The sequence below is a fragment of the Bombus vancouverensis genome, chromosome 10 (assembly GCF_051014615.1).
Source record: "Bombus vancouverensis nearcticus chromosome 10, iyBomVanc1_principal, whole genome shotgun sequence".
NCBI lineage: Eukaryota > Metazoa > Arthropoda > Insecta > Hymenoptera > Apidae > Bombus > Bombus vancouverensis.
The window spans coordinates 3,794,322-3,817,377 of record NC_134920.1 but is presented as its reverse complement, the minus strand read 5'-3'; the positions used below and the strand labels follow the sequence as shown (position 1 = coordinate 3,817,377).

Below are 23,056 nucleotides of genomic sequence, written 5' to 3'. Positions count from 1 at the left end.
TACTTATGACAACAGCACTTAAACGTTTAATTTCTCACGATTTCTTACAGGAATTTGAGAATTGCGAAATAGAAACTATTTTTTAAATTATCAAAACCCCTTCGTTTCACTTTGCCGATTCGAAAGTGTCCTTCTTTCATAGAAAAAGGCGAATTGTAGAAATAATTTTCTACACCCCGTTAAAAGGACATAAATATCTTTGGTGTTTCATGCCCGTAATTGTAACACGATATTGCTTGCTAACACGCATCGCGGCACACGAATCGATGAAAGTGGCGCTCTCGGTGCGTCTTGAATGTAAGCCAAACGAGTTCCGTGCGCGAGCCACGCATGAAAAGACTCCCGACATTACTGGAACAGTTTTAATCAAAGTAAACTTCCCTTCGGGTATTCTCGACGTTGCTATCGTCGTCGTCGACGAAGGTTCTTTGTCCCGTGCTACAAGACGAGAGAGGTTTCTCCTCGGTGGTTTCATTCATTCGAACCCTCGACCCAGTACCGCTCTTCATCTGTCCTTAGAACCTTGCTCTCTTCATCAGTATCCTTCTTCTATTCCCTCTTCCATCGATTCACCCCTCTTCATCCGCGCCTTTTCGTTTTCATTCCGGTTGAAAAGTGTTCGATGTTTTGCCCACGTACGTGCGTGTGTATTTTTGCCATTGGTGTTCTTTGATGCGGTAAATGTATATACGTCTTTATCTTACGTTGGATTAAGAAAATGAAGATAAGAATGGAAAATGGACGAAATCTGGGTAGCTCTGGCAAACTAAAATATTGTGTATTGGGTTAAGAAACAAAATTTTCAGAAATTTGTTCATGTATATCTATGCTCTTGAAAGTATGTTTCGTTTAATTTCGTAAAAGGTATAACTTCATCGTCGGCCTTCTTTCCATAAGATCAAAAAGTAGATTTTTTCGTAGCGACAAATATGAAACAACATTTTATGAGAAATAGTAATGAACTGACGTACACCATTATGATCCTCAGATCACCATGTGTTATAATAATTGTTTTTTATTTTTCAAGTCCAACGTGAACAAATTTATTTATACAAATAAATGTAACAACGATTAATCGCTCTATGTATAGATTTCGCTATTTCTTCTCTTTTCATGAAACTTTACAATCAAGATAATTTACAGGTTTTACCAGTATGTGCAACTTTAAACAGGCAGAGTTAAGCTAGACGATTCGACGCCGATCGAGTCGGTAAAGAAACCTAACACCAGCAAAATAGATATCTAGCAAATTGAATAAAACTCGAATAAAGTGTTGGAATAACGACTCAGATAAGATCTCGATACTGAAAGTTATAATCTAACCAAATTATCGATCCCCGAATCAGTAACACGACATGTATTCTGAGTCGTATTACTGGCCTAAAACACGGGTTCGAATGACGGTTCGATTAGGGTTCTTACAAGGACTATTTCACGCGTTAGTTCAATGTAATTCTATCTGTAATTATATGCATTATCTGTAATTCTATCGAAAGTCAAATTAGAGTCTGATAATAACTCGAGCCTGTTCCTCATCTGTAACAGCATTGAACAATACGTCAGCTAGTTTATCGTTAGTTGAATGGATAATTTCACGATGGAACGAAGCGTCGACAATCGAAGGTCGGAGTTGCGAATTGAATTCTCAAATTATGTGCCGCGTAAATTGCCTGCGTATCTTTAATCCGTCGGTGCCGGAGAATCTCCACGGAAGATGCAGTAATCGTAAAAGGTAATTCATGGACGTCCGTTCACGAGTATTCCATCTGGAAATCTGTTACGGCACATTTGTCACGAATGTTGCCTAACGTTGAGTCAATGTAATCCTCGACTGTAACAACTTGTTGGCAAAAAGACCATCTACGATTGAACATCGGAAGCAATTTGAAAAATTTTTAAATGCACCTATACGACCTGGCAACCTTAGGATTAAAACTTGGAAACACAATGAACACCTGCCAGATACAAATTTTAATTCTTACATATATTAATACTCGAAAGTTTTCTAAAATCTTATCGAAGTATAAAGATTCCTTTTCATGGAAATCCGAAATTTGCTAACATTTGTCATGCAATACCTAAAACTGCTACGTTCACTACGCACTTCATACTCAAATATCCTTGTTATCTGCACTTCTTCGATACGTCGATCTATCTGCAAATATTCCAACCATAAGTCTACGTTGCGGAAGCTCTAACACCGACGACAAGCAATATCCCATAGAACAAACACTAGAACCTACTACTCCTACGCGTTGTCCCGTTGCAAAACAATCTTCGAACTGTCGACTTTTGCGATTCTAACGGGCGAAGGTTAGAATAAAACCGTGCCACATGTACACGCTTGCAGACGAAAAGTGATCATCGAGATTACTCGTTATCGCAATAAGAAAAAGCACGGACGCCCACACGGTCGATCGCGTTACGAACCTTAATTGCAGCTGGGTAATTGCATGGAGGCCTTTCGAAAGCGAGACCGGCCTCCTCCTCCTCCTCCTCTGATTCACGTTTCTCTATTTAAAGACCGCCGGTGAATTTTTCCTGATCGAAGACTAGCGGTGTCTGACCGTCGCGTCGAGGTTCGCTTCAGCCAGGAAGAAAACGCGGCGAGGAAAGACAGGCGAAGGCGGGAGAACACAGGCGCGAGCGTAGCGAACGTCACGCTTTGCTTGTTCGTCCCACGCGAGCCAATATCCAAAGCGGATACGCGATATTGCGATCAATGCCATTGGCCTATCTGGAATACGATCCGTGGCAACGAGACTGTGGCTCTCTACGTGTGAGAATCCCGCCGGTTCGACGCGCTTCGAGATCGATTACCAGAGATACGCGGTCGAGCAATGTCCCGTCACTTTTCATTCAAAAAGCAGACCGCAAGCGTACAATCGAACGCGCGATCGACTATACGCGATCCACGCGACTCCGATCCGAGACTTCTTCTTCGTGTTTGCGCTGTCTGTGTTCTGCTGGACTTTATTTAGTTATATTTGTTTATTCGGAGCTGAGATCTTCTTGGATATAAAAAGTAGGTTAGAAGTATGAGTACATATATATATATATATGCACTCCATTTGCAATAACAATCTGAATTAACATTTCTGTGGCTCTTTGAGGTTCAGTGATGTTTTTCTTTGTATACCGCGCTTTGTTCTGATGTTTCGTGAACATTGCTGTTCACTTCTTCGGAGCATGTCTGAGAATGAAGGACATATTTGATTCTAATCATCATTTCACATCTAATTTTCGTGGAGGTTGAAAAGTCTGAAGAAGTATCTGGATTGTATCAAATGTACGAGCTAATGACAAATTAATAATTAGAATCAGCGCTTATTACTTTCTTATAGGACCAGCAGAGTATACATTTCAAGTATCTGTTAAAAAGCATGGTAATAATATATTTTGCTATTTATCTTATTCTTATTAGTTTATAAGAACCTTCTTAATCCAACGTACAATGCAAAAAATAAATCGTCTAAAGAGCTTGTCTTAAGATGTGACGATTACGAGTATCAGTTTTATTATTATATATTGACTTTTAAAAATCAATTTGATCATCGTGATTGTAAAGAGTAGGATCATTTCCGCTTGATTTGTTCGTAATTTCGTAATTAATGTACATCTTGTCATGACACCGTTAATTTGTCGGAGGATAAACAGTTCGTATATTCATGTAATCTACTCATTAATTAATCTACTCATTCTGATGTACGAGAGTAATCTATCCATCAGATACGATTTTTCGTCTGCGTAATAGGAGTTCACGTTCAAATAAGTAGATTCAAGCAACAGAAATTCGCTTAATCAGACACCGATTAAAATTTCATCGAGGCAAGTGAAATTCATATAAACGTAGTGTTATCGCACTTCCATCTATCTTCGCCATATTTTCCCTCGAGTATCGCACAAATAAAGAAGAACAGTACCAACCAGAAGAACAGGAATTTAACGCCTAATCCGCACGAAAACAGCGCAAGTCGACTTATCTCTGCGCGCACCGAACGTGTACTCGCATTAAAGAGGATTAAGGAGCCTCATCTCTGCCCAGCGCGATACCTGGAGCCTTTAGAACGGTAAATGTACTCAAGAAGGATAGTCACGAATCGAGCGTGCGGTCGATGATGTACAGATAAAGGAGGGAAATTTTACTCGAGAGAACAGAAAGACACTTTCTTCCTCTTTATCATCCTTTCCCTGTTTGTCGTTCTACTTGGCGTGTACCCGTTTCTGTCTCGGTGAAGGGACTCGCGATAATTATAAATCGTTTTGTGGCTGGTGCTAACGAGCTCCTCGAAGCCGCCTCCGCACGAGCTTTGAGCTTGGACATAGCAAGACCTCGGAACTTATGTTGTCTCTCGCCAGGAGGATATTATTGCTTTAGATACACCGTGGCTGATACTTGGTCGATCCGAGGCAAGTTTTTAAAAGTGTAGGTACAATCTATGCGAATTCACTCGTATGTAATTTATCGTGCTATTCGAAGTAATTAAAGGGTTGCTCGTGTAATCTTCCAGATTATAAATAGTCCCGAGTATAGTACCTGTGCTTATGTTTCTTTGGGTTTAACGTCTTGTTAATTGCAAATTTTTTGATCGGCATGTGTTTCTCAAGGTTGTAATTGACAAGGTTGAAGTGAGTTTGCATAAGTGGTTTCGTATTTTCCTTCGTCGATTAGCTACGAAAAGTGTAGCTGTCGTTAAGAGAAAGAGCAATTATGCTCTACGACTGCGTGCACTCGTGTAACTGCAAAATAATAACAGGGAATACATGGAGGAAATTAAACGTATCTATTTTTTGTCTCGTGCCCCGATTTTTTTCATCGGCTTAATAACTTTGCCTTCTCTTCTCGATTTAAAAATCAGTTTGTTAGCGTAAAAATAGTTCGCTTTTAAAACTTAACAATACTTATTTGTTTAATCCTTAAACTCCAGTATTACTCCTTAAAGTTCCAGTATTTATTCTCAATTCTAATGAGCAGGCTGCGGATATTTTATGAATAGAACTGGAGAAACGTAAATTCTAAGTGATATTTGTCTCGCTCGTGAAGTATTACAACAAGCGTTATACTTTGAATATTTTATACTTTTGTGTTCAAATATCCTAACTTTTATTGCTGGAATATTTGATATCTTTTTATATTATTTCTAATCGTACACGTTTGTTTCACGCCACTAAACTTGCCATAAATGCGCAGATGAATCCATAATCTACCGATAAATCAACTTGCACGCATTCAAATGATCGATCGTTTCCTAATAAAGCAATGTAATGTATCGGATCCATAAGAGATAATATCAAATGTTTAATTCAACGTTTATTTCGAGATCAAGGAATCTTATTGATTAAGAAATACAGAAACGGCGGGACAAGAAGGAAAAGAAACGTGGCGCAGATCTCTGAAGTAGATTAATCCCAGCGTGGGTCAGACGGTCGGATATTGGGCTAAACGTCACGCGCACCCTCTGCACGTTGCACGAATGTGGTCAACTCACCCTCCACTCGGTGATCGCGCTCGATCCCGGATTGTTTTGATTGACAGGAACAAATAAGAGTGACGTGCATCCATGGGGACACTGTGTTATCGCGTCTGATCCTTCGGTATCGCCTCCCATGGGTGGATTAAGTGAAACCTTTTACACAAATATTCTGTGACGTGTATCTTTTACTGCGTCGAGAGTTCAACGTTTCAACGAGTGAAATATGGTTTATAATCTGTACACTATTTTCTTTCTCTCGTCTAAGGAGACGGTAGAATTTAACATTTTTTTCATAACATTGAAATTCTAATTGTACTTTTTCTTATCAAAGAAATAGGGCGAATTGTATTGTATTGTATTGTATTGGGATTTTATTCACATTGGAATATGATAATTTGTAAATGTTGGAAAAATTTGGTACTTGATTGTACATATTGCTTTTATACAGAGAGTGTTAGCGTGGTTGAGGTTTGATTACAATCATCGTGAATGGAAGCGAAGGATGTTTGGGGTTCGATTGCGTTAAAATCGTAGCCAGTGTCAAGTGTGGCATCTGAATGTTCCCATCAGATACAGACAGTGGCTGGAAACCAGAAACCACAGTTTCTACTTACATTTTGCTGTGAACCGTCTGTTCTCGCGGTCAGGAAGCGGAAACGGTAATAGATGATCTTTTTGCTCCACCTTTCGCTGTTTCTTGTACAAACCGTCAACGGTGTCATTTGAATGTCTTTGATCACATCGAACAACTATCTGTTCCAAACAATCTATCTTTAAATATATAAGAGCTATTTTATTTATTCGAACATCCCTAAAGAATTTAAGAAATCATAAATAGAACGAAGTGGGTGAAAAGATTTCAAAGTACTTTAAAATCATTCTTATTTCCCCTACATTGAAAATGGTCGACACGGCTTTCATTTTCGAGCAGATGAATCGATAAGGACCGACTCACGGCCATCGATATCCCTTTATTCTGCGAACTGTGGCTTCTTCATAGCCCCTAGTCATCGTTACTACGATTATTTTCAAATTCGTGCCCATGAGAGGCGAACAAAAGGGAAACGAGAAGCAGGTAATTCCCTCTGGAATCGCTGAACGGCGCTGGCTTGTCCAGCCATCTGTTGCCTTTCAAGGATAAAACCAAAAGTGGAGCCAGGAAAGCCGACATCCTCTTCCGTGGTCTCTGTCATTTCTCTCTTCCCTTTGTTGCAAGCAATCTTCCCCGAACTTGCATAAAATGATTTGATAAATTCCACGTTTGTATGTTACATAAACTTGTCCAGTATAAAGACGTATTGAAGATTGAATTCTTAAATCAAACAGATTAATTGAAATTTCAGTATGTACGAGAAAAAGCCGATCAATCTAATTCTTTGCGAAATCTAATCCTTTATGAACGGTATATGGTAGGATAAATTATATATATTATAAAACGATTACCATTATGACACCATAATCTGCCATAAGCCACCCCCTATTCTACGAAGCGCCCTTTATCGTATAGTAACATTGCCTGCATATGTTCGACCCGAAATCTTAAGAATTTCAGAAAGTGGAGTTCTACAAAGTGCAAAATTGTGTCTAATATTACAAAATATATAAAATATTCAAAATATATATTTTTCCATAGTACTTGATAGATAAAACAATTTTTTACCGAGATTCAATTTTTTTAATTAATTTGTGCAAAATATAAATTCTCATAGGAATCCAAGCCTACTTATTACAGTGTCGATGATACTTGACAATTTTTCATATGACACATATAATGCGTACACAAAATTTCTCCGTAATATGTGTTCAAATACTTTCCCGAGCCACTGTACCTTTGGGTCGGGTTCGGTGTTTTATTGAGCGGTAAAATTTAACGGCGAACGCTGGCCCGTAACTTCCGGTGTTTCGTAGGTTGGCGGCTCTGGCGTTCGCCCGCCACGAGTCACAATGAAAGCCACCCCGCGCGCGGAAGGATAACAATGGCAACGGGAGCAGCGCCGGTCCTGGAAATACCTTGATCCCACAAAAGGTAGCTAAACACGAGCCAGGACGAACACCCGAACCCTGGCCCTTCCAATTATACGTACTCTCGACTCGCAAGCGGATTGACGGTTGGTACGCAACGATAAATCGCGACGGTGATCCGACTTCTCCATTGAATCGCGACCGAACGAACGCCAGGGAATCCGATCGTACCGCCGAATATTTCGAGCCAGGGGCTTTCGTGGCTTTTCAACCGACCACGTAGCCGAGTTTGTTCGTGCGTTCATTGTGTTACCGAGCAGTCGACTTTCAATATTCGAAACTTGCATTTTGGGGATCCGCCTTGATCAAAGTTCTTCAATTGGAATCTTTGGCTCTTTGACATTTTTAATTGTGGAATTTGTCAACTTCTAGAGTTCCGCGAATAGTTGTATCCTTAGTTCTTGGCATCGTGGAACTTTACAAGTTTCGGATTTTTGAATTTTAGATTTATATAGAATACAGAATTGTTTAATATATAATGGTAGACTTAAACTTTCGAATTGTCGAATACTTACACCTTTGAAACTTTGCATCCTGGAAGCTTAGAATCTTTGAGTCTTCTGAAATTAAAGATTGTCCTTGATCCTTGGATCTTGGAGTTTTTGTTGAGAATTATGGATCTTAATCGCCGAAATAAATGTATAGGAACACTTACATTACACGTAGAAAAGATATTCAAATAGTTTCATATTTATTTAATATGTAATTTACAGGATTTTCGTCGATATATATTTGCATGCGTCTCAGCACTCTCTTTGTCTCACCATCTTCTATACCACACTACTAACGGAACAGTTGCATTTATCTGTTTTTCGAGACGCTGTGCACACACATACTTCCGTACACTCATACTCACATACGTGTGTCACTACTACGCGGCTAATCTAGTCTGGCACACAAAATTATACATATCTCAATAGTCTTTGAATATTTGAAACGTTGAATCTTTGCAAATTTTAATTCTTTAATCTTTGAATCTTTGTGTCTTTGGAATGTTCGAAATATAATATACAAAAATTTCCTTTGAAAAAACTGATTATACATTTTCCGTGGGATTTCGGAAACAAAAACGCGTTCGAGGGTTTTCATTTTCGTAGTTTCTATTAGAGCAACATCTGCTTCCTTGCTTGCCGCGCATTGATGAATTAGTTGGGTCAAACGACAGCCTCGCAGCTACGTTCACCCCCTCACAATTATCTTTTCTCCCTATGTATTTTTCCCTTTGTTGTTCATCTGTCAGTTCGCTTGAAGGATGCACAAAGGCTTTCTGGTACTCGCCGACGAATTCTGACGTTCCTCGCCCGCATGGCTTGTCATAATTTTCTAAAGTGCTGGTCACGCTTCTGATTACGATCGCGTAACGAGTGAAGGAATTTATATGATAAGCAAACATTTGCAAACAAACGAATGTCCGTAATTTCGTTAATGCTACAGAGTTTAATAAGCTTACTTTTTCCCCCGTACAGAGGGATTTTCGTAAGGCAAACAAAATGGAAGCTTTTACACAAATTCATAAATGCAGCTTAATTCTTATATCAATATCATCTAACAATTTTAAATAATTTGCGATACTTTACATTTTAACCTTTCGAGTATTTATTTCTCAATCTTACTCTGAATCTGTTGAAGCTGTAAGGATATTTTTTAATCTTAGAAAGCATGTAAAAGCGTTAAATATTTAATTCAATAACTCTAAACATATTTTAAATAAATCGATATCTAAAGTATATGTGTAAATAATTTCTATATGAATTTCCAAGCAAAATTTTACACCAAAAAAGCTTCGAATAAAGACCAACGACCGGATCATCCATCAAACATTCTATCAGCCAATTATCGGAAATCACCGCTGTCATCCAAAGAAAATGAAAACCAAACTTCCACTCTCAAGAATCCTTCGAACTTTCATACGTGTGACTTTACACAGTCTGAACGATCTATAATAACTATCGTGCGTCGATCGCGCATCGTAGATCGAAGGGACAGAGCCAGGAAGACCGGTACCGCGAAGAAAAGTAATAAGGGTGGAATATCGATATTCATCGACTAGAAAGCAAGTGGAGGCGACGAAGCGCAACGATGCGCGCTAGATTGGCCGGCACTTTCCGAGATATGAAATTATTGTCCGGGCCAGCAGCCCCTGTCAAAGGATCGACTGACAAGCGATCTCGAACGAAGCACGACAGCTTGACTAATGCGGTTACTACGGCCCCTCGTGATATAACCAAATGAAATACTCCTACTCGCAAGAAGAAGCTGATGTCACGAAATCAAAGTTCTTTTCCCCTGTGCTTGAATCATCCCTTCTTCTTCTCTAAAGAAGAAATCATCTTTTCCACCGCATCAGCGAGAATTCCTCTGCTTCTTCTATGTCTTCTTTTTCGCTCGTCAATCGATATGCGAGAAGGCGACGGTGACGTCGATTTATTTGTTGTTGATGTTTCGTAGCATTTAATTGAATTGCGATTTGCTAGGTTCAGACTCGATAGATGATTAATGATGGCTTCGTCAGGTTGTAAAGGGACGATCAAAGAAATTGTTGGTAGTTTAGAATCGAAGATAGAATTCTTATTGTGATTTTGCGTAATTGAATAGCTTAAGATTTGAACAGTCAAATGTCGATTCTTCGATTCTGAAGATTATTGAGATCAGTTGAGATAAATTGAGTTTGTTTAGGATTTTTTAGATATTATATTTGTTTAGGAGGATTACTAACTGTGATATAGTAATCTTAATATCATCCATTTCTGATAAACTCGCGTCTTTAATCCCTCGCCAGACAAAATACCATTTTCATGTGTTCGTAAGTTGACCACATCAAAGTGTACAGTGACTGATGATTAATAATCTATATTATTGGGATATTTTATCTTTAACATGATATCATTTTTTCTCTTTTAGATCACCTTCTTAAACATGGTCATATTTTTTATTTAGAAGCCTTTTTCGTGTTATTCTACTTTTATTACAAATAGCACTGAACCTGGTTAACTTAACTGCCAGTTTCTTCGGTGCTTTCAATAACAGAAATGGAAATAGTACAACCGAGGTTCACAGTATTCTCGAAACGTGCAGCTCGTAAACTGCTTGTCGAGCGAGTAGCTGTACACCTGACAGTCGAATATTTTATTACTTACGGAAGTTCTAACTCGCCTCCTCCATCGCGGACCGTGACCCTTAAGGTGCGGTCAAACTCGCTCGACAGCCGCGCAATATGTAACATGAACTTCTGATGTGTTCTCCACGAGGAATTCAACGAACAGTTGCACGTGTTCATTCCATTCGTGCTTGGAATAATTCCGAATCGTTCGGTACTTGCATTTGACAATGTAATTTGTATATTTCGCGCGAAGAATGCAGCATCAACAAGAAGCATCGACACATATCGCCATTTTCCATTAAAGCTTTTTATCAGTTTCCATACACAGTGGCAGACAAAAAGAAGCTTAAAATTCATACTTATGTATAATAACTGCACTACATTAATGGTAACTTTGTTGTACTAAACATTTTTATGTTCATATCATATGTTGACAACAGTCATCTATAATATATCTATTCATAATTTAATTGTTCTTGTCAATTATAATCGTTTTGTACTGCTCAGCCTTTAAACTTTCTTTCGCCCTCCAATATGTATTTAACCTTTATAGTATCAGATTTTTGTAGTCGTATGAAAATACTACTAACGATTCGAAATATAATATTTGTATTTCGAAAATTTAAATATTTCCAACGCCCGAAATTTTAACAATTTGAAAGTTTCTATCCGTCCGCAGCTTACAAATTTTCTATGATTTTCTGTCCCGCTTTTCACGTATTCCCGTTTCTTCCTACCTAATTAATTAGTATGTAAATGCTATAATAAATACTGCTAACATTTATGTAGCCACTCTGAATTAAAGAACTAGAAGGGTAGAAATAATCAGAGTACATCAATACGTTGAATAATTACAATTCTATTTCTTGGATTCTTCAACGAAAGTATTCGTCGAGACTTTGTGTTACAAGCAGTAAGCAGATTTCGATGTTTGCTTTAATATAAAAGTGGAAACAGTCGATCAGGGAATCTTTCTTTGTCTGCGTAGAGGGAGGAAAGTGTGTACATCGTTCGTTTGCCAGGGCAGAATGGAAGCTGTATTCTTCTTCTGGTAAACCTCTTCGAACCTCCACCGTTCGAAACGTATTTCACCAGGAATATATTTTTCCTCCTTGATTTGCAAAAGATTGCGTTGGTATTTACATAAAGTAAAGAGCGGGAGACGGTGAGAATACGTTTCGATCTCTTTATCGGCGTATAATAGACCTTGGTATTCGCCGGTATTCGTGCAAGGGATTGTAAAATAGTCTTACTCTCCTTGTATGTAATAAGATTCGGTAAGGCTAAACGTTTCGGAGAGATTTCAGGGAGATTACATTTGAAATTAGTATAGTCAGTCCGTGAAAACTAGAAAATTTGGAAGAGCGAAGATTTGAACCAATTCAAAAAATCAAGCCGTCGTGAAATTAGAGATTCGAAAATTTGGAAAGTCGAAAATTCAAACATTTGGGGGATGGAAAATATGACCGTTAAAAAATTGAAGAGATCAAGAATTTGGATATTCATGGACTTTGTGAGATCGAAGCTTGGAACATTCAATCCAAATTTGCGGGGTCGGAAATTGCAAGATTTAAATATTTGAATATTTGAAAATTTGAGAATCGAATACTTGTACGTTTGAAATTTTCTACTTGCTTCTAGCTTACCTTTGCGCTACTTGCGACGTATAACAATTTTTTTTACCCACTTCCGACCCACTTTTCACATCATTCCGTTCTTTCTTCCACGATTCCCACGTTCTCAAATTTCCAAAGTCCCACGGTCTCAATTTCCAGTTTCTAAAAATAACAATACATATATCAACTGACGGATACCTAGCGTAACCAATCAAAGTTTCCCAACTACACGATGGACATCCCCTAGTCTCTGCACCCTACAATTTCACAGGCTGGGTCCGTATACAAGAATAGTCATTGCTACCGTGAAACGAAGCATGCGACAAGCATGCTTTCTTCATCAGCAGCGTTTAATTTGAATACACGTGCACGTTGTTACATGCAAACACGCGCAAGAGGAAGGAATCGTCGCGCGCGAGTAACCGTGGATCTCTTTCGCGTAACAAGACACTGCAAAGTAGGAGAGTACATATTGATCTTCCATTTCCTGCGGCTGAAACCAAGGGCTCTGCGCCTTGGTGAATCGCGATATTCGCCGTACCGTATCCTCCCACGTTGTTCGGCGAACGATGACGACGGCCAGGGTTCTTTCCAGGCTCGACGACTCTTAACGGAGTCCCACGAGGCACCGATTACACGAATCGGTGATTCATAATCGTCGTTCGGGCTTCCTTCCTGAATGCAATCACAGCCGCGGGGCCGCCATCCGTGAACAAAAAGAAAAGAAAGTCTCAAGGAGCTCGACTTCCATGGTCGATCCTTGGTTTCTCGCCATTCACCAAGACGCTTCAGGAAGCTTCCAGGTCTGTGGATATTTCACGAGAGGATTTATTTTCATTTGGTTTGCGGTTAGTTAGATTAGACTATATAATTTCATTTTTCACTTAATCGATAATATCTTTAAGGTGATATAAATTTAGGATTTCTTACTTGGGAAGTTTCATCGAGTTTGGCACATTTCGTCAGGACGATTGTAAAATAAATGCGGATAAATAAAATAAAGCTTTAGCAAAAATATGTAACGATCTATTTTCCTGAGGTAATTTTATTGATTGTAGCGTTGTTGTAATTTTGCTTTTGGCTTCGCCATACACCAAGACATCTCAGGAAATTTTTAAATCTCTGGATTTAATTATTTGATGGGAGGGATCGATTTTTCGTGGTTCGTGGCTAGTTAGATCCGATTATAATAATTAAACTTCTCAGTTTAATTGGCAATTATTTTAGACTGATATAAATTTAACATCTCGTTCTTGGGAAGTTTGTCCGAGTTCAGGGACGAAAGTAACTGCAGATATATTTTTTAGAATTTATGTTTTCTGAGAAGTACCAGTTATTTTACAGTTATTTTTTATTAAACGATCCGTGTTTCTTCAGAGATTCCTCTGCATTCGCGTAAGAAGAGTCCTGCAACAACCTATTGTACCCAATGTCGCAGAAGCAACAAATCACAAGGACACTGCACACCAGAGAAACATGGAACGAGGATCAATTATGCTCCGCTCGTAAATCTCAAACTACCCCAAGAAGAATTTTATCATCGTAGGTAGTTTATAACCTTAAAGCTTCGGAGTGGCAGTCCACGTTCCATATACGTAGCGTTTCAAACGAAAGCCTTGAAACTTGCTTGTAACTTTATAAAGGCGAACGTTCTTTATCGGCGAAACTTTGAAAAGCGTTACATTCAGCCGTGGTTTCGTAGGGAAATACACGGGAAACGTCGACTTGCGACGATCTTTGAGAACGCGTTAAAATACAAATTGCATTCATTAAAGTTGAATGGACACGTAATGACACTAAACGCTATTGATTTCGTATCCTATAGAGCAGCTAGTTCGAGTTGGCATCGGCGAGACTGATCTCGGATACAGGTGTCTTATTGTCTGAATACCCCGAAGCTCTCATTGTTTGGATGTTCCAGATGTTAATTTTAGGTGGTACATCCGCATGAAATACCTTTTGAGTCTCATGAATACGAAAAGCAAACGAGAGCCGGTCGGATGAACATGAAAAATAGTTGACATACCCTGTCCACGATTTTTTTACGTATAGTCAAGATGAAAGTAGGTTGATCGAAATATCTGAGAGGGAATGGTACAATCTTTTTTTATCCGGATCCATTGTTTGATGAACTAGTTTCCTTTTCCTCGATCCATACACATTCCTGAGTGGAACGTGAACGTGCCAAGTGAATGTGCCAATATACAGCTCTATTCATAAATATTGGCACATTGTTGATCTCATACAAAATGCAATAATCGGGCTGGATCGTCAGGCAAACCAGGCAATCGATTAGACTTTTGCATTTATACAAGATAAGGACCCACGAAATGTACGATAAATAATTGTCAGGAACTGTTTACGTTATAAGATAGTTATAAAATATAAAATATACGAGAGTTATAAAAAAAAAGTAAAGAATAAACGATAGTCCCCACAGTTTCCCGATCGAAATCTTGTCGAAAAAATTTCAGCTGAATTGCGTAAGTATCGTCGATGAGAATTGAAATCTGAAAACTCTATCCAAAAGCAGAATCTGATCTATGAAAACCCGTGCGACATTTATGGAACCAAGTAACCACAGACACATTAGGAAAACTAACGAAACGAAGACACGCGATTTGTCCAAACTTAATCTGTAACTGCAGAACAGAAACTGCCGCAGGAGCCGAAGAAATGATCGGTAAACCGATACATCTACGACTGACAGAGGAACCCTCGTTAAACCGGCGATTCATCATTCGTTGAGGAGTCTTTAAGGACGATTAGGCAGTACGTCGACGAGCAAAAGGGTCAACGAGGCTGGCCTACGTCAAAACGGATGGGAACCTGTTTTCCTCCGCTACCGTCCGCATCTTCAACCCTCGTAACGAAACTTGGTTAACCCTTTCGGGTAACTGGAGCAAGTCTACTTCTGTGTTTTTTTCCTTTCGTTTCATCGAAGGGAGAGGACCACGTGCCTTCAAGGCTCATTTTCACCAGAACTTATCTCCGTTAAACGTATACGCGAACTAGGATCTTGCTGGTGCAGGGGACGAAGGATTTCGTAGATGTCATCGCCAGAGGCAATCTGGGCACCAAATTGAGCCGTACTTTCGTCGAGGCGACACGCGCCCTCTGATTAAATCGGGTGTATTATTGACGACGACCTGCCTTGTCTTCGACATCGTGAGACTTTACACAATGCGTTTTTACAGCTTAGAAGAGCTGTTGAGAACTCTGTCGCAAATTTCTCTCATTAAAAGACGACATTGCGCAAACGTATAACATTCCATCTGCAATATTTTTCAATCAATTTACGTTATATTCTCGTGTTAGAGTTTGATTTCTAACATTGTAGCTTGGGAAACAGGTTCCAGGGATTAACTCATCACCATAGCTCGACAATATCTACGCAACCTTATTATTATTCACTTCTCCACATATAATTTCTTTTATTCGATTCTATGGAATTCATACGATGAACTTGTTTTTACATCTTAATTTAGTTTGCCATTCACAATCTCTTAGACGAACATAGGCACTAATCTCAGGTCAGATCTAAAATTTCAACGAGTTACTTATAAAAAAATTAGTATGAAATTCTCTTGAGTTCATATCACATTTTATTCGTTTATATCCTTTCAAAAAAACAATATCTTCTTTCTGCTTTCAGGTACGTACCTGCCACTGCAGCATCACAAATTCTTCCCTGACGTCTCGAGCGTGCATTAACGTGAGTAGATCAAAGCACGAAAGGTATTCGTATCCCCCAAAAGACAAAGAGTCGTCTTTTTTTCGATAATGAAACAGGGTTGAGAGGGATGAGTTGTGATTGTTTCGTACGCGAACGTAATCTCAAGGGAGTATTCCCCGCGGTGGATGAAATTTCAATTTTCGGCGGGAATTTCCACGAAATCTGCATAACTGGAGGATCCGCGAGACGCACGAGTGACAGAAAAGGGAGGAAAGTGTCGGAACCGAAGGAAGCACTAAATCTTTTAAGTCTCACCCATTTTTGCACCAGAACCGCGAACAAAAAGAGATCGAGTCGGGAAGAAATCCGTTGGAACTTTCCTCCTCTTCTCGAGATGCTTGAAACGTCGTCTTCTTCGCTGAAATTTTGAGACAAGAAGAGGAATTTGAGGAAGTTGGAGGTTTCGATTTGAAGGAATTCCAAGCGAAAAACGTCGTGAGGCTTTAAATAATGTATAGCTGCGGTGGATCTGGCTTTTATTTATTTAAAACACGATATTTTTAGATGAAATTTTAAGTAAAGAAATATAACCTAGTAAAGTTTTGGATGGAATTCGTAAACAAATGATAGATACCGAGAATTCGTGAAACGTATTTCTTATCCGTTCGAGGGTGAACTACCCTCTTCCCGTCGATTCGATGCCAATTCAAGAGTATTATTTCGAATACCAAACGTTCCTTCCAGAATTTCCATTTTTATCGACAATTTCGAAGCTCTTCAGAAAATTTGAAATTTACTTACTTTTACAGACAGCTTTTCACTTGAATTTTTAGATAAATTCCGACAAATTCTATTGAATGTTTATTCAAGAACTGGAAATTTCCCATATCGAACGAAACAAGAATATATACTTCCCATTAATATGTTAGCCACGAAGCTATGTTTCATCGAATATTTAATCCCGCTGTTCTCCTATGGTCTGCATAGTACGGGATAAAAATTCTCACCTCGATATATATTGTTAAAATATTGTTGAATCTTTATTAATATTGTATAAAATATTGTTGAAATCTTTGCATATTTCACACTGTTCGTGAATTCAAATTTCGAAAGAAGATATCGGAAAACGTAGGAATGTAAAACGGTACTAAGCAGAACAGCAGGATCAGTTACCTTTTTAAACAAAATTCCCAAAGACTCTATGGATCTGTCGGTTTGTTCCCCGTTCGATATTTTGAAATTGCGAAAGCAGCGAGAGAACGATGGCACCTGTACAGTTTACGGCTTTATGCCTTGACGACAGGCGGCCTCTTCATTTCTATTAGCCTCCCTTCGAGTCGCTTCACCCTTCTATCTCTCGCTAGGCCTTCCACCAAGAAGCCCGAGAGAACCCATGACACAAGCTCGAATCCCCTCGCTCTAAACCGCTCACTCCCTCCCATACTCTCCTCGTTCATCCTTCCCCTATTGTTCTTCATTCTCTGCCGCCCAGACTTCGATCTTAAAGGTGCACCCCTCGAGCCCTTTCGCCAACCAACGTCTAACTCATCCGCCACCAGAGTCAATTATTTCGTGAGAAGATTTCAGGATCTGAGAAACGACAAATATTTTCTGTTCGATGCGAAAAGTGGAAGACAAGTTGGGGTAGTTTACCCTGGTTTCCTGGAAGTTTACGGCTTTTTATGGGGTGTCGAGTAATGGATATGTCCTTTGAGTCGGTTGGATGAGATTGTCGTTGGATAAAGTAAGTTTCTCGAGATTCTATTCGATTTTGCCGGTCAGGATAGGGTCGATAGATTGGTACGATTGTTTAGGGTATTTTATTGTTACGTTTCAGTATTACAGACTGCGGATGTTTATGGAAAAGTTTATATTTTGAGGAAATTTAAGGGTGCAGAGATCCGTGGCATATATATCATATAAGAATATATGTAAAATATTCAAAGTAGAGTATTTATTATTTCATGAAATTTAATGGATGAAACAAATATGTATTTAGGCTCTGTTTCTTCAGCTACGTACATCCAGTACAAAAAATAATTTGATTTCGATTGATTCTAAATTGGTTTTCGCTAGTTTGTTCAAATTACTGGAAAGTATGCAAAGAGTGTCTCCTTATTGCAACAACTCCTTCGATTTCTTTACACAAAAAGCTGCAACACCATAAAAAGGAAATATAAATAGCAGTCAAGTACAAACATCCTATTTACCATACAACGATGTCCAATTTCCAGCAACGTAAATCCGAAAAATCTCAATGTTAGCACACCCGCCGATGCATCAACGCGAAATATAAATAGCCAGTTCGCGTGATACGCGCGCGAACCAGCAAATAAGGCGATAACGTATCGCCATCAACACCACCAGCGCTATACAAAAGGAAGAAAGATGAGGAAGAAAAAAGAAAATCGAAATAAAAAGATAAATTATCTACAGTTATTCATACATTAAACTCGCGCGTGCTATATTTCACCGTTGTCAGTTTACCCGCGACACCTGCTACATCGAATCCCTCTTATTTCGACGGGTATCAACGGTGCAGAACAGTCGTGCAGGGAATCTCCGGGATCGGCGAGATCGATAGCGCCAATAAAGCGCCACTTTCGCTGCTATAAATCGAACCGGAGATCTTTTATTGCGCCGAATATATTTGCGTGGTAATCACTGATGGATAGGCGAACACATGAACGCGATGGATGGCCGGTAAATCGCGTCGCGTTGCTGCGTTCGATTTATTACGATGAAAATACTGGCGACGATGCGATGGAAGGAAGAGAAGAGATTAGGGTCTTTTCAAATGCTTCTCGACGCCAATGACTTAAGAGGGTTGCGGACTCCCGTTGTCGTGAATAAGAAACGACGCGAGCTCTTAAGAAACGCGGAGAAGCGTAATTCATTTACGTTAGATTGATTAAAGCGTTCGTTAAGGTTGCGTCGAGGCAACAGCTTTTAAACGATTAATCGTTAATAGCACTGCCATGGCTGTTGTTGCACCCTTGACGAGATCGTTAGGTATTCATTAGAACTTTTTAAATATTTGTTTGTAGCAATACTTGATTTGATTTGTTAGCTCGAATCTTCTGAACGATTAATAATAGTAGAGTGATGGATTGCACCTAGGCAAGATTTTTACAAGAAGCTCTTTATATATCTATACTAATAAAAATAAAAATAAAAGCGATAGTACTAATATCTGACTTTTGTCGATAGGTTTGTTTCTTTATCCTGCTGTGTTTTTCCAGATCCCGTTTTTCACCTAATCGTATTTTTCTTTCGTCAACAGGTTCCCTAAGTTTGAAGGAGAAGCGACGTGATCATTATTCTTCTTAAACTTAAACTTCTTAGTAAATATTTGAATGAAATTATTGAGAATTGTGGATCTTAGTCGCCGAAATAAATGTATGGGAACATTCACATTACACATAAAAATGATATTAATATAGTTTATGCGTTTTAATATGCGATTTACAAGATAATCGTAGATAGGTAGATATAAGAGATTTGTAGCATTCTTTTTGTCTCACCATCTTTTTTACCACCATGCGTACGGAACAGTTGCATTCTTTTGTTTTATGAGAGGCTACGCACGCACATACTCCTACACACACTCATACTCGTATATGTGTATCACTAGTTCGCGGCTAATCCAGTGTAGCACACAAAATTACATATATCTCAATAGAAATAGTAAAAGTCTTCTTGTTTGAAGACTGCAGCAGGGTTGATTGGTTTCCAACGTTTTTGGATGGGACGAGGTTTAAGTAGAATATGTTGCACGTATCGGTTTCCCATATGTACAAAACAATCTTCGACAAGCACTCGCTAAGGATGTGGTCTCAATTTTCCGCGGCAAAAATAGGATAAGTAAATGTTGATTTAGTTAATGGCGCACCCGTTTCGACTGACTTTCTGTCCGCGTCGACTTAACTGTATAGGGTGTATATTTTAGGAACGGAGTTGAAAAAGGATATAATAAGAGAGATATTGATAAAGTATTCAGTCGTTCGATAAGTTCGTAACGAAATTTAAGAGAGATTATATTATAAAATTAAAGAAACCTGTAATAAAAATTGAAGATCTTTTTATTATTTATATACTTTTCATCTACCACTAAAAAAATATATATGCGACGAATTAATATGTGGAAACGAAAAAAGAATCACAAAACCAAATTTCCTGAGATTGTCAACTTTAAAACACGAGATTATTTATAGAACCGAATATCAGGCCTTTCATAAATTATTCAGCAACTCAATTTTCTCTCAGAAAAACAAAAAAAACGTGAAATCCCTGTAAAGTCCTTTGTTCCTGGCGGAACAATGCAACTCGAGCGAAGTTTCTAGATAAAAATCCGATCCAAGTTTTCCAAGAGCGTACGATCCGCTCACTGAAGTATCCGCTAATTAGCTACGGACGAAATAAAAGACATAATCACCTCGATAATAATTCGAAACTTGGACAAACTTGGTCGTTCAATGGTTTCTTCGTCTTGAAATATGACAGTGAGAAACCGAGAAGATTGGCAAATGGAATTCGATACGTTGTCGCTTAGAAGGGGCGTAAAATTAAAATGTCTCCGCGGAGAAGAAGCGTATCGAGGGGTAGAAGATTTTTTGCTCCTCCACGCTTTCCATCGTTCTCTAATCTCTACATCTGCGCCTTCTTCCGTTTGTATCCTTTCTGCTCGAGAATTTCGTCCTTCCGCGAGATCGATTCCCCTAGGAACGCTTTGGAAACCCGGTCGTCGCAACTTCTTTGCAAAAAGGAAGTCCGTGAAGAAGGGACTCGATACTCGTATTCTATCCCGTAGGGTTTTGTGGCAAGAACGATGAAGAGTCTATTATATGCGTTCTTTCCCTAGGGCATCATAAACTTAGCAACGACTCCTTTTGTTGATTTTTAGGCTCGTGGGTGCTTTCATTTTATTTATTTATTTATTTTCCAGTAAAAGCCTTTTGACATCAAATGCAAATAAGATAAAATTGGATAGAATAAGATTAATCGTGCATCGAATGCCTAAAACATGCCTCTGTGCCGTGAAAAATATCAATGTGTTGGTACTATGAAACGTAAATGAGCACAAGCGAATGATTAAAAGTGGATGTGGTACCAACAGAATAAGAGATGAGCTATTATGATTTGGCAATAACAAAGAGAATTCTAATGTAACGTTAACGTTTAAAATAACGTTGTATCGTTAAAGAGTCATTAGAATTTGTCAGTGACTATTTACAAAATTTCTCTAACATTTCTGGGATTACTGAATCAATTGTTTCGTGAATTTTTGGACACACGGTCGTGCATTTTCTACTTCCTTGCAAATGAATTCAGCGACGAACAGAGACGTTTTTATTCGAAGGAACAAAGCTGCTCTTCAGAAATTATAGTAGTGTCATTACAAAATAGAGTTTTTACAAGAATACGAAATTGGACTTATTTTATGGAAGTTGATTTGCTCGCCAAGGTGAACAAAAGCGACCAACGTTTTGTTTCCCGGTGGTGTATTCGACGTTTCTATAGGGTTGCGTGGCGCAATAAAACGCAGATGCCAAATTCAAGAAAGCTACTTTCATCAATCGTTCTTTTTCCGTTGTCGTCTCTTTGTTCCCCGATTCTTTTCTTGTTATTTCGACTGTCTTCCCTGCTCAGACGAACGTGTTCCCCCTGCAAGTCTCATCATTCGACCGAATCAATTCTTGTCGAAATACCTTGTCATTTCGAAACTACTTTAGCATTTTTCTCTTTTTCATAAAAACATAAAATTAGAACACTTTCAACATTACTAAATTCCTACGTATAATTCGATATTAGGAATGTGTAATTTATTACGTATAAAGTTATGAGTATATTTTTTCGTGTCCAACATTTGATGATTAAATAATAATTGGCAGAAGGAACCGAATACATTCATCGATTTATACAAAACACAAAATTGCCAAGTACTTTGAATCTTCAATAGGAAAATAGAAACGATGGCTTCTTCGCGATTCTTAGCTTCATAAATCGAAAATGATTAAAAAAAAAGATACTTGACTGCGTTTTATATAAAATTAATCGACGAGTTATTATATTCACAGAAAATTCTTTGTATGTTTTATATAATTCAATTCATCAAACAAACTTCTCTATTTCCTCGATTTCGAAGCTGAGTCAAAGAGCTTAACATTCGAGTTAAATTATGTCTCTAAAATTCCTAGATTTTCTCCGATGGAATGCCATATAAATCATATTCTTCAACGAATAAATTTTTTAAGCACTCCTTTCCGCAATAATTCTTCATTTCCGTTGTGTACTCGGCATTCCACCGTTAACCATACTTTACGTCATCGGACGCGTTCTTCCGTATGCTCCGGCTGGTTCTCCTCCATTCCTCTTTGCCTGACCTTCCTCTATTTTCTTTTTTCCCCGCTCTCGTTCCCGGCTTCTCCCATTTTCCATTTTTCTTCCCAATTTCGGCGGCGTTCTCCTCGAGGATTGAATCCCCTGTGGGACTCTTCGTAGGTTCCCCACAACTTCCTTATAAAGCGAAACATTGTCTGGAAAGGGTTGATATATTCTACGCGAAGCCAACGTTTATAGCCGACTCGACTATGGTCGTCTGCATCATACAGATTTCTCCGTTTCGCCAAACAAATACGCGCCAACTTCTTCGATGTTCACTGCCCCTGAATTGCTTTCGCTAGAAGAAATTGCTCGTACCGTTCGAGAGATTATGGTTTCGCGCTGTGGTACCCAGCAGACGAACGTTGACGTTTTATTATAGTGTGACAGAAATATTAATGAAGGATTATGTGTACACATACCACGCTATATACAATCGGTCAAAAGTTTAGAACTCGTAATAAATCTCCTGCTAATAGTCTCATTAATTCGAAATTCTTTGCTGCAGTAGATTCTTTATTAAAAAAAATTTTTTTTTTTGAAAAAATAGATTTCTATGCTAAAATTTTCCTTGAATCGTTGAATTTGATGGGATGCTAGTAGTGATTGCAAAGTTTCGACCGACAGTATATATCTAAATAGATAGCAAAGTTTGATTAATGTTACTCGACAATTAATAATCGTAGCAGGTTGGTCGAAGTAGTTTTGTAAAATAAAACTTAAACAGCTAGCGATACATGGACATGTTTCTTTCCTTTTAAATTAAAATAGCGCGAATGTTATAGAA

General features: G+C 38.6%; 1 protein-coding gene across 11 annotated transcripts in view; it reads left to right on the top strand.

Annotated features, from left to right (window-relative positions):
• LOC117159230 (uncharacterized) overlaps positions 1-23,056 on the top strand; it is a 391,709-nt gene that overhangs the window by 255,099 nt on the left and 113,554 nt on the right. For 10 of the 11 annotated variants that reach the window (XR_004464529.2, XM_076622383.1, XM_033338893.2 and 7 more), the window contains one exon: positions 15,868-15,927. The exons of the other annotated variant lie outside the window; for it this stretch is intronic. Coding sequence is in view for 9 of the 10 variants with exons in the window: in XM_076622383.1 (XP_076478498.1) it covers positions 15,868-15,927 (60 nt within the window). In the remaining variant the exon portion in view is untranslated. The remainder of the gene's footprint in view (positions 1-15,867; positions 15,928-23,056) is intronic. 11 annotated transcript variants of the gene reach the window in all.